Below are 13,349 nucleotides of genomic sequence, written 5' to 3' on the forward strand. Positions count from 1 at the left end.
TATGCATTTGTGCAGCCGTGTGTATATGCATTTGTGCAGCCGTGTGTGTGTGTGTGCATTTGTGCAGCCGTGTGTGAGTGTGCATATGTGCATGCGTGTGTATATGCATTTGTGTGTATATGCATTTGTGCATTTGTGCATGCGTGTGTATATACATTGGTGCATTTTTGCAGCCGTGTGTATATGCATTTGTGCAGCCGTGTGTATACATATGCATTTGTGCAGCCGTGTGTGTGTGTGCATTTGTGCAGCCGTGTGTGTGTGTGCATTTGTGCATCCGTGTGTAAATGCATCTGTGTGTATATGCCTTTGTGCATTTGTGCATCTCTGTGTATATACATTGGTGCATTTGTGCATCTGTGTGTATATACATTTGTGCATCTGTGTGTATATGCATTTGTGCATCTGTGTGTATATGCATGTGTGCATCCGTGTGTATATACATGTACATTTTTGCATCCGTGTGTATGCACATTTGTGCATCCGTGTGTATATACATTTTTGCATGCGTGTGTATGTACATTTGTGCATGCGTGTGTATATGCATTTGTGCATACGTGTGTATGTGCATTTGCGCATCCGTGTGTATATACATTTGTGCATGCGTGTGTATGTACATTTGTGCATGCGTGTGTATATGCATTTATGCATACGTGTGTATGTGCATTTGCGCATCCGTGTGTATATACATATGTGCATGCGTGAGTATGTGCGTTTGTGCATGCGTGTGTATATACATTTTTGCATGCGTGTGTATGTTCATTTGCGCATCCGTGTGTATATACATTTGTGCATGCGTGTGTATGTGCGTTTGTGCATGCGTGTGTATATACATTTGTGCAAGCGTGTGTATGCGCGTTTGTCCATGCGTGTGTATATGCATTTGTGCATGCGTGTGTATGTGCGTTTGTGCATGCGAGTGTATATACATTTGTGCATGCGTGTGTATGTGCGTTTGTGCATCCGTGTGTGTATATATATATATATATATATATATATATATATATATATATATTTGTGCATGCGTGTGTATGTGCGTTTGTGCATCCGTGTGTGTATATATATATATATATATATATATATATATATATATATATATATATATATATATATATATATATATATATATATATATATATATATATATATATATATATTTGTGCATGCGTGTGTATGTGCATATGTGCGTGTTCAGAAAATTACACTAGAAACGCCGCAATGCGATGAAACATTTTGAGCAATCTGAAGATTTGTTCAACTAGTCTTGGGTAACTAAATACAATCAATAACCTAGATCTAACCTTGTTTGTAAAATCCAAAATACAATTCCAAAGATATTCTCAGGAAGAGCTTGATACTCACTATAACGTCATTTCTTACGGCAGATATTCAACAGAATCAGTTTTAGTAACATGGATTCCTTAAATTCAAAGCAAAATCCCAAGAGCGGTGTTATGTTTAAACAAAATTCGTAACACATTATTTAGCAAAATATTCTTTCCTATCTGTTCTAACAACGGCTTTGACTCAAAGTACAAACAACTGAAGATACACTTATGATATGAAATATCATCCGCTAGACCATATTGTGTAACATGCGTAATGGGGACGTTTCAATAAAAGACTTTAATCGTAATTATTCCCTCAACTTTGTGTTCATTTTTATACTGGCTAAAGTTCAATTTAACCAAATATTTTGCAGAATAACACAAATTTGACTCTTCGATAATTTCAATTTACGACTAAAATCGACTTAGATCTTGATTAAAACGGCCCCAGGTGGGGTACCAAACTATGATTTAGTTTATGTTGTTCAGCTGCATTTCCGAACGATGAAGCCTCGTATTTATTGCAGGCCGGTGAGCGAATTCATTGGTTGAACATGAAGGATATACGATAAGGAGATAACATGCTTGAACTGTCAGATCACGTACCTTGATTTGTACGCGTTAGTCTTCCATTAAACAATACACTTGTTGTACAATGCAAAACATGTATACAAAACAAGTCTCATGTTTATTTCAGCTCTGTTCAGCAATGTGATCCTTCAAAGCGGTTCTGCTCTTAGTACATGGGCTACATCGATCGATGCCAAGCGTTGTGCCCATCTCATGGCCCATCGGGTCAACTGTTCCCATTCTGTCAACAGTTCCGAGGGTCTAGTGGCTTGTTTCCGCCAAAAGTCCGTTGAAGAGCTAGTTCGGAGCGTTCCGTTGACCCCGAAGTACTTTACATGCTTTGCTCCTAGTATAGATAAACACATGAAGGGTGCACTGTTTCCGGAAGATAAATCATTGGAAGATCTTGTAAGGTCCCGAACTACAAAATCCTTTAGCAATACCAGAATGATGGTTGGTTTGACAAGGAAAGAAGCGTACTCATATCTCAACCAAAGCGAAATACAAAACGGGATTTCAGAACATAGAAAAGCTCAGATCATGCGCACATACGTCCAGAATGTTTACAAATACAACAGACAAAAGATATACGACATTTTAGAGCACGAATATACGCAATGGGAGAGGCCGGAGAGCAACTTCAGTCGCCGGGACGAGGTGATGGATATGTTGAGCGACGGTCAATACAAGGCCCCACTAATCAAGATGGCCCAAGAACATTCTAAGGTCAATGATACCTACTTCTACTCATTCGCGTACTCGACTCAGTCGGAAGACTTTCCCCAGTGGTCGGGCGGTGTGCACGGAGATGAGCTGCCCTACGTGTTCGGGGCTCCACTTGTGGGCGGACTTTCACCTTTCCCCTCAACGTATACCAGCCAAGAGGTAGAACTCAGCAAGTTCATGATGCGTATGTGGACGAACTTCGCCAAAACAGGGTAAACGGGCTTTAAATTGTTATCTAATAGTTTAACTAACGATGTGATTTTTAGCTCTATTGGCCAAAGGCCAGAAGACCATATGCGATGGTAATGTGTACGTAGTATGTGCGTCCGTGCGTCCATGCGTCTGTAAACAATTGTTTGTGAACACGATACAGTCTTCAGTTTTGATTGTATCTCGATGAAACTTGTACAGTATTTAGGTATCCATTAGAGCTCGGTTCCTTTCGTAAACCAGCCAGATTCGCCCATGCATGCCTAGATTATGGGTCTGGAAAGTATAAAAAAAAATGCTTGTGAACACGATACAGTCTTCAGTTTTGATTGTATCTCGATGAAACTTGTACAGTTTTTAGATATCCATTAAAGCTCGGTTCCTTTTGAAAACTAGCCAGACCCGCCCAGGCCTGCCAAGTTTACATGTAAAGTCACAATTGCTTGTGAATGTTTGTTCAAATTATGCCCCTGGGGTCATTACTGGCCACGCCCCCGGGATCACAGGTTTGGTATACTTAAATTGGGAAATGTTAAAAACCTTTTTGTCTGAAACAGCTATGCAGATCCTTACTATTTTGAACAAGGCTTAATTTAGTGGTTCTCTACCATGGTTGTTCAAATTATGCCCCTTGTTTCAAAACTGGCACTGCCCCGGGGTCACACGTTTCCTGGGGAATTATTTAAGAAATATTTTCAAAATCTTCATGTTTCAAACCACAAGGCCTATACCTTTGATATTTGTTGTGGAGCATCATATGATGGCCGTCTAGCAAAACATTTAAAATTATGCCTCTTGGGCAAAAGCTGGCCCCACCACTTTTGACTTACTTTTTATTTTTTAAAGCTACAGCAATGCAATTTTGACAATGTGTACAGTTTTGCAAACGAGCATCAATGTTGTCCTCGGATGTCCTTGACTTTGACCAACTTTTTTATTTTTTAAAGCTACAGAAATGAAATTTTGACCTTGAGTACAGTTTTGAAAGCAAATATGTTTTACCCTCAGATTACCTTTATTTGGCACTTATTAAAATAGTTCATGCAACTAATCTGCTTACAACACTTTCTGTCCTCAGATCTTGAACGTGCAGCGTTTTCAGCTAACCCAAACACAAAAAGTGAACTATATATTTGTTGCCTATTACTCATACGTACATGCTCTGGATTGAAAATGACCACAAGAGCCATGCCAGAAGAGCATTGGCCCTCTTGGGCCTCTTGTTTATATAGTGGTCATATGTTTGAAATTGCGCTCAAAAACGTTATCTCAAACAAATTTGATTGTTCGTACACTTTTTGTCCATAATTGTTTCCCGCCGAGCGAAGGTTTCGGGAGGGGGATATTGTTTCGGCGTTGTTCTTCCGTCCACCCGTCCCTACGTTTTGTTCTGTCCAGAGTCATATCTTGGTAGTGATTGGTGAGATAATGTTCAAACTTGGTCAGATTGTTTCCCTTGGAGAACCATCGACCGCAGATAAAACTAAATCACATTGGGTCAAACATGAGGTCACTAGGTAAAATCTTTTACTTTTGCACACGATGCACTATACTCCCAATCACTCACGCGCTTTCATTGTCTGGTGTCGAGGCAAAATATCACCCCGCGAAAAGCATCCACTGCTTAATAATAAAGTTACCACTACATAACAAAGCTTGCACATAATATATTAAAATTACTACTACATAACAAAGTTTGCACAAGATGTAATAAAGTTACGACATAATAAAAGTAAAATAATCAACTACATAATATAATAAAGTATGGACATAATATAATGATATTTGCACATAATATAATTAAGTATGGACATAATATAATGATATTTGTACATAATATAATTAAGTATGGACATAATATAATGATATTTGCACATAATATAATTAAGTATGGACATAATATAATAAAATATGCACATAACGTAATAAATGTCTACATGATATAAAGATGTATCCGCATAAATTAATATAATAAAAACTGTCATAATATAAGAACAACATAAAAAGATAAACTGACATAACATAACTATGTTTGTACACCATGTAAAGCACTTGGTACATAATGTAATAAGAAACTAACACAATGATAAAATTTTTGGACTACGAAGACAGTGCCGGCGTTCCGTAATTATCGATCCAAGTGGTTTAGGTTTTCATAGAATCTTCACCAGACACCCATGCCATAAAAGAATGACAGGCGGGTATTAATAATAGTAATAATAATAGTTAATCAATGCAATCGCCGGAAATAGTTTCCGTTTGCGATGAAAATACTGTAATGCAAAGGTTGACAGTTTAAAATCGATGGGATGGGTTTGGATGGTAAACTTCTTGTTGTTGACATTTTAATTAGTTTAATTTAATTTAATCTAAATAGTTTTATAACATAACAATGGAAAATACATACGGATACATATGGTTCCTTCCTTAAACTACATACGAATACACTCTTACCTTAAACTACATACGGATACACTCTTACCTTAAACTACATACGGATACACTCTTACCTTAAACTACATACGGATGCACTCTTACCTTAAACTACAAACGGATGCACTCTTACCTTAAACTACATACGGATACACTCTTACCTTAAACTACATACGGATACGTTATTTCCTTAAATTACAACGGATACATTTCTTACTCTAAAAGTTACATATATATGTCGATGTCGGCGGTCTGCATTTACTACGAATTATAACAAAGTTGCACGGCTACAACCATTTGTCAATGCAGCATTACTTGTTTTACACCATATTATGAATGAAATTTTAAACAGAACAGTAAAAGGTACATAGTCCTCTTAAACCATAGATACAATTACACAGGTAATACAGCAAATGAAATAATTATATAGGAGTATAATAAATGATCATGATGAACAGAAACAACGTTATATTCACACTTTCAAAACAAGAGTATTCACAAACAATTGTTTTGTATAAAATATTACTTATTTATTTAAATCAGGAACCCTATGAAAATGTACACATACGAGCGAGTTTTGAACTTGTTACGAAAAAGCAGCAACACAGGACCATCAACCCTTCTGTGCCATTTTTACTTATTTTTGTTTAAAATCAATACAACAGTGACTTCACATTCATTAAAGATTCGGCTTAAATAAACTTGCATTTACAATTTCAAGTGACCCGAATCTTCCGGAATGGAGCAGCACAGAGCGAGACAGGAACAACCAGTACTTCACTGAAGAGCGCTGGCCCAAATACAACCAAACCACGCAAAGTTACCTTCATATAGGTAATATAGGTAATAACAACTGCCTCGGCATTTTCAAAGTATCATTTTTATATAATTTTTAGCAGTTAAGTCTACATGATGCTATTCAAAAGATGTTTACCATTCCATGGATTGTTTATCCATACTTTAGTACTTCTATGTGTATTTAATAAACTGTTGAATGTTAATGCTTTTCATTAATACTACTCATAATTTGTGAAATTTGTATCCGTATTTTTGTAAAAAAGTGTGTACCTATAAAGCATGAACAGTTGCTTATCATTATGCAATATGTTTTCTTAAGATTTGAATGGATGGCACATTTTTTTTCTTTTCTTTTTTTAAATGATTAGAAGCTAGTAACGAACGTTAACAATAACGCGCAATGACGGCCCGCACGTACATGGCTAACAGTACCGGAAGTCACTCCAGAAAGGAAAAGTCCATAAACCCTGACCTGGTCCAATCTGTGGGCTATTGAAAAATGTCTAAGTTTCCCTGCTTGTATACTACGCTGTACCTAGATCGGCAGAGCATGTACTATCAGTCCACCATGCGTATATGCATGCCATTAGAGAACCACACTGTCGCGATCCATCATTTGTGCTTGATAACAAACCTCTATTTACCGGATAGTTACTGTATCTGTCACAATGTAACTTTTTAGCTCTTTTTGTGATTGCCGATTCCTGTCGTCAGTCTTACATTCGAGTCATACATTGCTCCTGAATATTGGTTAAAATGCTTGTCTTGATAAATTTCGGACAATAAATGGAAAATGGGTTATGTCTGGTAAAAAAGTAGGTCAACTTTTAGAAAACATTGTATACTCAATATGGGCCACACGTCATAGTGATTGTCTTGATGAAATGTTAGCTCGAATACGGGTCAACGACAAAGCCGCTAGGTCAAATATAAGAAATATCTTGTTTAAACAAGAGAGGCTGTTTTAGCATTACATCCGATCTTATCGGAATAATTGACTGTGAAATCTCGAACAATTCCAATGTGGGTCTTCTTGGATCAAAAACTAGGTAACTAGGTCAAGTATAATAGAAACATTGTTAACGCAATGGTTCCAGATTTGATTAGAATAATTGTCTTGATAAAGTTTCAATCACATTCGAAAATGAATCATGCCGCGTGATCGATTTGCAATTATAACCAATATCGACTGTGTATTTGTTACATCATTATGTTTCACTGGATTACTAAAATCACAGAACATCTTTAATGATATTTCATCTCTTCTCTCATATCAAATCTAATAAAAGTCAAGTTAACCATAAATGTCCGTACGTAAGCTAATCTAGTGCTACATGTATAATATGTTTTGTGAAATTCATGTAAGTTCATTTACCACGAAGTATCACTGTTTTAAGCGCATCAAGTGCTTTTACCAACCTAATGTGTTAATATCTTATATCAAGACTACCCTCTAACCCTTTGTCAACCCGTTTGGTGTCAATCATACCATAAAGGGGCTCTAAAAAGCTAATACGGCGTTAAATAAATCCTATTTTGGCTATGATCGAGGCCTTTTAGTGTCAAACAAATCCAAATTATGTTCTTCCCAAGCCAATTCAGTGCCTAGTATATCATATTGCAGGTCAAATAAAGCTCATCTAGTTTCAATGAAGGGCTTAAACGCCCAACAATGTACCAAACGAAACAAGTGTGCAGTTCTAAGCAAGCACACTTAGTTCCAGAAATACTTTTTTGCATCCATAAAAGCCATACAGAGCCAAACAAATCCATGGGCAGCATTAATTAAGCATGCTTAGTGCAAAATAGACCACACGTAGGTTATCATAAACATAAACATGTACAACTCTTATATGGACTATTTCGTGTTAAGTGTTAAAAATATCATATTCTGTCATTCATAAGTCAAACAAACACATGTTTAGCACCACCTTAATTTGATTCGTTCTTCTTTTCATTTCTAAAATGAATACACTGCTTTCATTTAGATCCTGGAATATACTGAATTCACAAATTTCCGCACCATCATTTTACAACATGTATTGGTATGCCACCAAGTTGTTCAGAGCAATTATAAAAAAGTATTGATATTTTTTAATTATTTTTTTATCGAATTAATTATACTAAATTCATATTCTTGAGACACATTTTAACTTAAAACATAACTTAAAGTGATTTTTAATGGCTGTATTTTTTCAGAACAAGTATTCCTTTCGTAAATGTAAAGTATGATGACCTTCAAATTTGGCAATTATCTGACCCTGAGTTGGTATGCTTTGACTATATTAAATAGGCCATTTTCTTATTGCTTTTAACACATGTGGTAAGGGCAGGGTGCTAGGTCAGAAAGGGCACTTTTGATGCGCATTGGATGAGCCTTAATGGGGCACTTGGAAGGGTCAATGTTCTATACATGTTGAGCAGATGTAACTATATTCAATTTGTTAGTTTGTTATAAATACATTATCTGTTATTTTTAATTAAGTGTCAAAATTATGAATATTTATCATTGCTATATTTGTTTCTAAATATCGACTTGACAATATGTCTAACACATATCAAGTAAAGTTCATACCATTCAAATGCAGCTCTGTCAAACAAAAAGGCACATCGGGGCATAATAAAAAGGGAGCAGGGTGCTGAAATGGGGCAGCAGGGCACCCCCTGCTAATTAGGTCCAGCTGGATTATTGTATGATACGTCAATTCACACGGCATGTTTTAACATATGTATCTAAACACATGCGCGAAGACGTTTGGTATGAAATGCGTCTGACATAGTAAATTCAGTTCTTACTGTTTTATAATATACACTGGAAACTAAAGGTGTTGGTATTCGAAATAATCTGGAAAGTATATATATATAGTTATAGTTAAAGTTACTGGATACGCACCGTGATATGAATAAACATATGTATAAATCAGTTCCGCCATACATGTATATATAAGCCATTGTAGAACAATATAATTTGATCACGGGTCACGGGTCATATATTGTTTGGAATATTTATTTGAATAAATTTTCTTCCTCCTCCTCCTCCTCCTCCTCCTCCTCATCATCATCATCATCATCATCATCATCATCATCATCATCATCATCATCATCAACAACAACAACAACAACAACAACAACAACATTTATGTAAGTTTGGGAAAAATCAATGTTAGCACAAAAAGCTTAGTTTAAGTTTATGCACCACTTGAAAAGAAAACTGGTGTAAATGGAAAATAATATTTATTTTACGAAATCTTTAAGATGAATACAAGCGATAAATAGGGTAAAGCTGAAACTATGAATAATTAAGATTGTTTGACCTCTGATATTTCAGGTCGAAAAGGTACTAAGGTGAAGGATTTCTATCACGGCCGAGAAGCAGCCCTCTGGAATCAGTTGATACCTAAACTAAATGAAGGCGACGGCAACAGCTCAGATGCTTCAAACCAACTGGACAATGCCGAGGACATGACAACATTTGATGACCCGAGCCGCCTTGTTACTAAATTCCGATCTATATTTCCGTCACCACCACCCCCACCTTACACACTACCTTACACACCATCGCTGCAGAGCGACACCAGCCGGGTTTCACGAGTCGATGAAACCACCCAGGAAACGATAGAATCCAGTGTTAAGCCTGAAAAACATACCATAGGCATCGAGAATAAGGCGGTTGGGGTAGCTAAGGTCTCTAAAGCTGAGTCGAACAATGTTCCACTTAGTGTTGTGATCGTGGTAGGCTGCACTTTATTGTTCATAAATCTGTGTTTTTTTGTTGGAATGTACGTTCAGAGGAAAAGGATTGCGAAGTTACGGAGTGACCCACGGAACCATCAGCATGATTCTGGGTCCGGTGCTAGTGGAAATAACATAAGAAATACTGACACATTCAGTACTCACGCAGCTCTACCTGAGGCGGTGAATCAGGTACATACAAATGACCCGTCGCAAGCAAAAAAGCTTGCAGCTATCAATCACAAAACCCCCTTGGAAGGACCTCCGATGTATACAGCCATATCAAAGCCTGTTGTCCCATCTCAGGGACCGGGTGGGTATTCGTATAGTGCATTATCTCAAACACCATCATCCCCTATGCATTCGCAAAACAAAAGCTTTATCACCAACATGAATAAACCTCTGACCGCAGGTGGAACTGTACCTTCACATATTGGCAATACCGCTGCGTCTAGTGCCAGTAACTCTAATACAGTGAGAAATCCGGGACCCGACAGGTCCCCTAAACCTGACCCAAGGGCCAAAAATGTAGCTCGAGGAAATCATACGCTTTCCTCAAACAATGCCATTACTATAGTATAGTTCTTGGTTTACGTGACGTGTGTTTATGTGTTTGAATCTTTTGTTTGATTCAATCTCAAACAAAGTAGAAACAAAACTGTTGTAGTTACTATTGAACCGATTTTTTGATTATGATGTAGAATGTAGTATGGAATATTTGAAGTGTATCTTTTTTCTTTTTCTTTTTTTAAATAAAAGTTTTATTTTATCTTTAAAAAGAGCAAATAGCTTTTGCAGGGTATCGGAACTTACTTCTCCCGAACAAAAGTACGAAAGACCCTTAGTGACATTTCAAAATCACGATTTCAACTTCACGAATTCAACTTCATGATTTCATTACACAACTTAATTTCACGATATCACAGATTCATCTGTTCACGACGTTACGGTTTCAACTTCTTTTCTTCACAATTTCACTACACTGTATTTTAATTTGGAAATTCACGACAAAACGGTTTCAACTCAGTTGAAAAGTCACCATGCGTCTTTCGTACAAAACACAAATTTTGCTATATAGTAACACTATTAGTTGAAGAGTAATTACTGCCAAATATACTGCAATGAAAAATGCTATTCTAGTTTTCAACAAAATGTACCGGAACATATGAAAAAAAACTAGGACGTATCTCACTTTTGTGGAAAATGACAAACATTTCCGTTATTTAATTTATATTTTTAGAGACTGCGAAAATGTAGGGTTTGACGCAATGGATATGTTACAGAAATGTTGAAGCGTTACGCTAAATTGTTGTCAATAATAGTTGTTTAGTCCTAAATAGTTTTATCATTGTTGGATATACTAGAGCATGACAATCAAGTTGATTTGAAATGTTTATTTGATTCTCTTTTTTATATGTATGTATATTTTTTTCTAACGACTATGTAAAAAATATTTATATAAGAAATACTTTATTGTATTGCAACTTCTACTCTCAAATATGGCAAAGAAATTGTATGGATATATATGGAATCTCGTGAAATGAATTTGTAGTCTGTAAAATATTGTTGCATACATATATATGAACTCTCACCAAAGTAAGTTATTTTTATAGTTTGTAAAATAAGGTTGCATAAAAATATATAAAAAAGTATATACTCTCGCGAAATGATGGTATTTTGTTATCTGTAAAGTAAGGTTGCAGAAATATATATGAATTCTCGCGAAATAAAGGTAATTTGCAGTCTGTAAAATAAGATTGCATAATTATATAATAATGGACTCTCGCGAAATGAAAGAACTTTGTGGTCTGTAAAATAAGGTTCTGAACACTTATAAAGAAAATGGTGTATAATGTTATTTATATATCTGTGTGAAATAGTTACCTTTTTATATTTTCCACATGCATCGTAATATTGTATACTGGCCAGTTTAGGAGCCTCATAAATGTCTATACAGTGTGTAATGCGCCTCCTTCGATTTCAATACAAATGTTTGCGTGAAAACATCGGTGTCTTATGTGCCTACTTCAATTCTATACAAACATTTTGCGTGACGACATAATTGTTGTATGCACCTCTTCCAGGTTCTCTTCAAATATATGCGTGACAACTTCATTGTTTGCGTGACAACAGCATTGTTTGCGTGACAACATTATTCTTTGCGTGACAACATCAGTCTTTGCGTGACAATTTCATTGTTTGCGTGACAACATCATAGTTAGCGTGACAACATCATTTATATCGGATTATAATAAGAAAGATAAAATTTATTTCATTCGTAAAAAAATAATACTTTAAACACACGTTTTTCAAGTTATAGGAATGTGTATATGGAATCAAATAAAAATATTTTTGACTAAGCTAACATGAAAAAAATGTTTGAAGAGTTCGCGTCATTATTTTGATCTTAGATAAAGCGTTTGTGTAATTCGAAAAATAAATTAACAAATATTATGGGGTTTTATTTCATTCAGTCAATTGTGTTTTTGTGTCCCTCGTTCAGAGTTGTATTGGCCCTTTACGTGTGCCTATAAATAGGGTTTACATTCGAATGTTTGATAGTAGTTTTTATTGTATTAATGACTGTTTGCTGATTGTTTTTGAAACTAATGATCAGTTGTATTTTCTCAAAGTTTGCTGTATTAAAGGCGTCCTGAATCTTGACCGGGTTCTCTTTTCTGGCAAAAAAGTGTATGTTGTCGTCCATTCATCCATTTTAGTCCGTAATACATATGACCGAATGTATCAACAACGATGGTTTTTACAGCTTCGATATCCGTTCCTTTTGTTATAACTGTGTTGTTATCAACAGATGACAAGATTGGTCACTTTTCCTAATACCAGTGAATAGATATTATTTTAACGATAATGTTCGAATCAGAAACACATGAATATCTTATAGGTTTCGATTATATGATGCACAATAAACACTTCGGCAAGACCAGTTGTTTTTCAAGACGTGGCAAAATTACGACAATATATTTTGTGCATAAATATTGCTTTACCCGTCACAAATCCATTATACCGCTAAAGTCTGATATTTTTACGCTTGAGCGGTTTTCCGCTACCAAATAGCATTTTCATTGGCTATATAATTGAAAAAAAAAACGTCACGCGAGCATGCGCAATAGTTGATGAGAATCAGCGCCATCCTTTCTCTACAAAGCAGCCGAAGTGACGAGATCGGTTTTCCCCTTTTTAGTAACGATTAGTATATCCCAACAAAATGAAGATTTTAAGAAAGTCGGTTTGTTTGTCTAAACGGTATCCGATTACTTATGAAATGTTCGACGGATTAGGTTAAGGTACACTGTGATTGTGTTTAAGGCCGATCCTTTTTTTTTTGGAGGGGGGGGGGGGGATACCAAAAAAAATGGCAGAAAGGTCCACTGGGTGGTCGAAAAAAACTGTTCAAAGCGGCGGAGGTTCTTCACATAAATAGTAATCAGTTTGAATCTGCATTGATCATAGCCAATAAGTTAAGTGTACATAATTGAAAAGCAAGGGACATCATGTACCTGTATTAATTACCTATAAGTTTGGACACTATTA

General features: G+C 36.0%; 1 protein-coding gene across 8 annotated transcripts in view; it reads left to right on the forward strand.

The window, feature by feature from the left end:
* Nucleotides 1-12,461, forward strand: part of LOC128219781 (neuroligin-4, X-linked-like) — a 403,742-nt gene extending 391,281 nt beyond the window's left edge. For 7 of the 8 annotated variants that reach the window (XM_052927780.1, XM_052927777.1, XM_052927776.1 and 4 more), the window contains 3 exons: nucleotides 2,026-2,836; nucleotides 5,989-6,110; nucleotides 9,394-12,461. In XM_052927780.1, the coding sequence (XP_052783740.1) occupies nucleotides 2,026-2,836; nucleotides 5,989-6,110; nucleotides 9,394-10,379 (1,919 nt within the window). In that variant the 3' untranslated portion in view covers nucleotides 10,380-12,461. The remainder of the gene's footprint in view (nucleotides 1-2,025; nucleotides 2,837-5,988; nucleotides 6,111-9,393) is intronic. The other variant, XM_052927775.1, reaches the window with a different exon arrangement.
* Nucleotides 12,462-13,349: the final 888 nt, after the last annotated feature.

Source organism: Mya arenaria, chromosome 15 (genome assembly GCF_026914265.1).
Source record: "Mya arenaria isolate MELC-2E11 chromosome 15, ASM2691426v1".
Lineage (NCBI taxonomy): Eukaryota > Metazoa > Mollusca > Bivalvia > Myida > Myidae > Mya > Mya arenaria.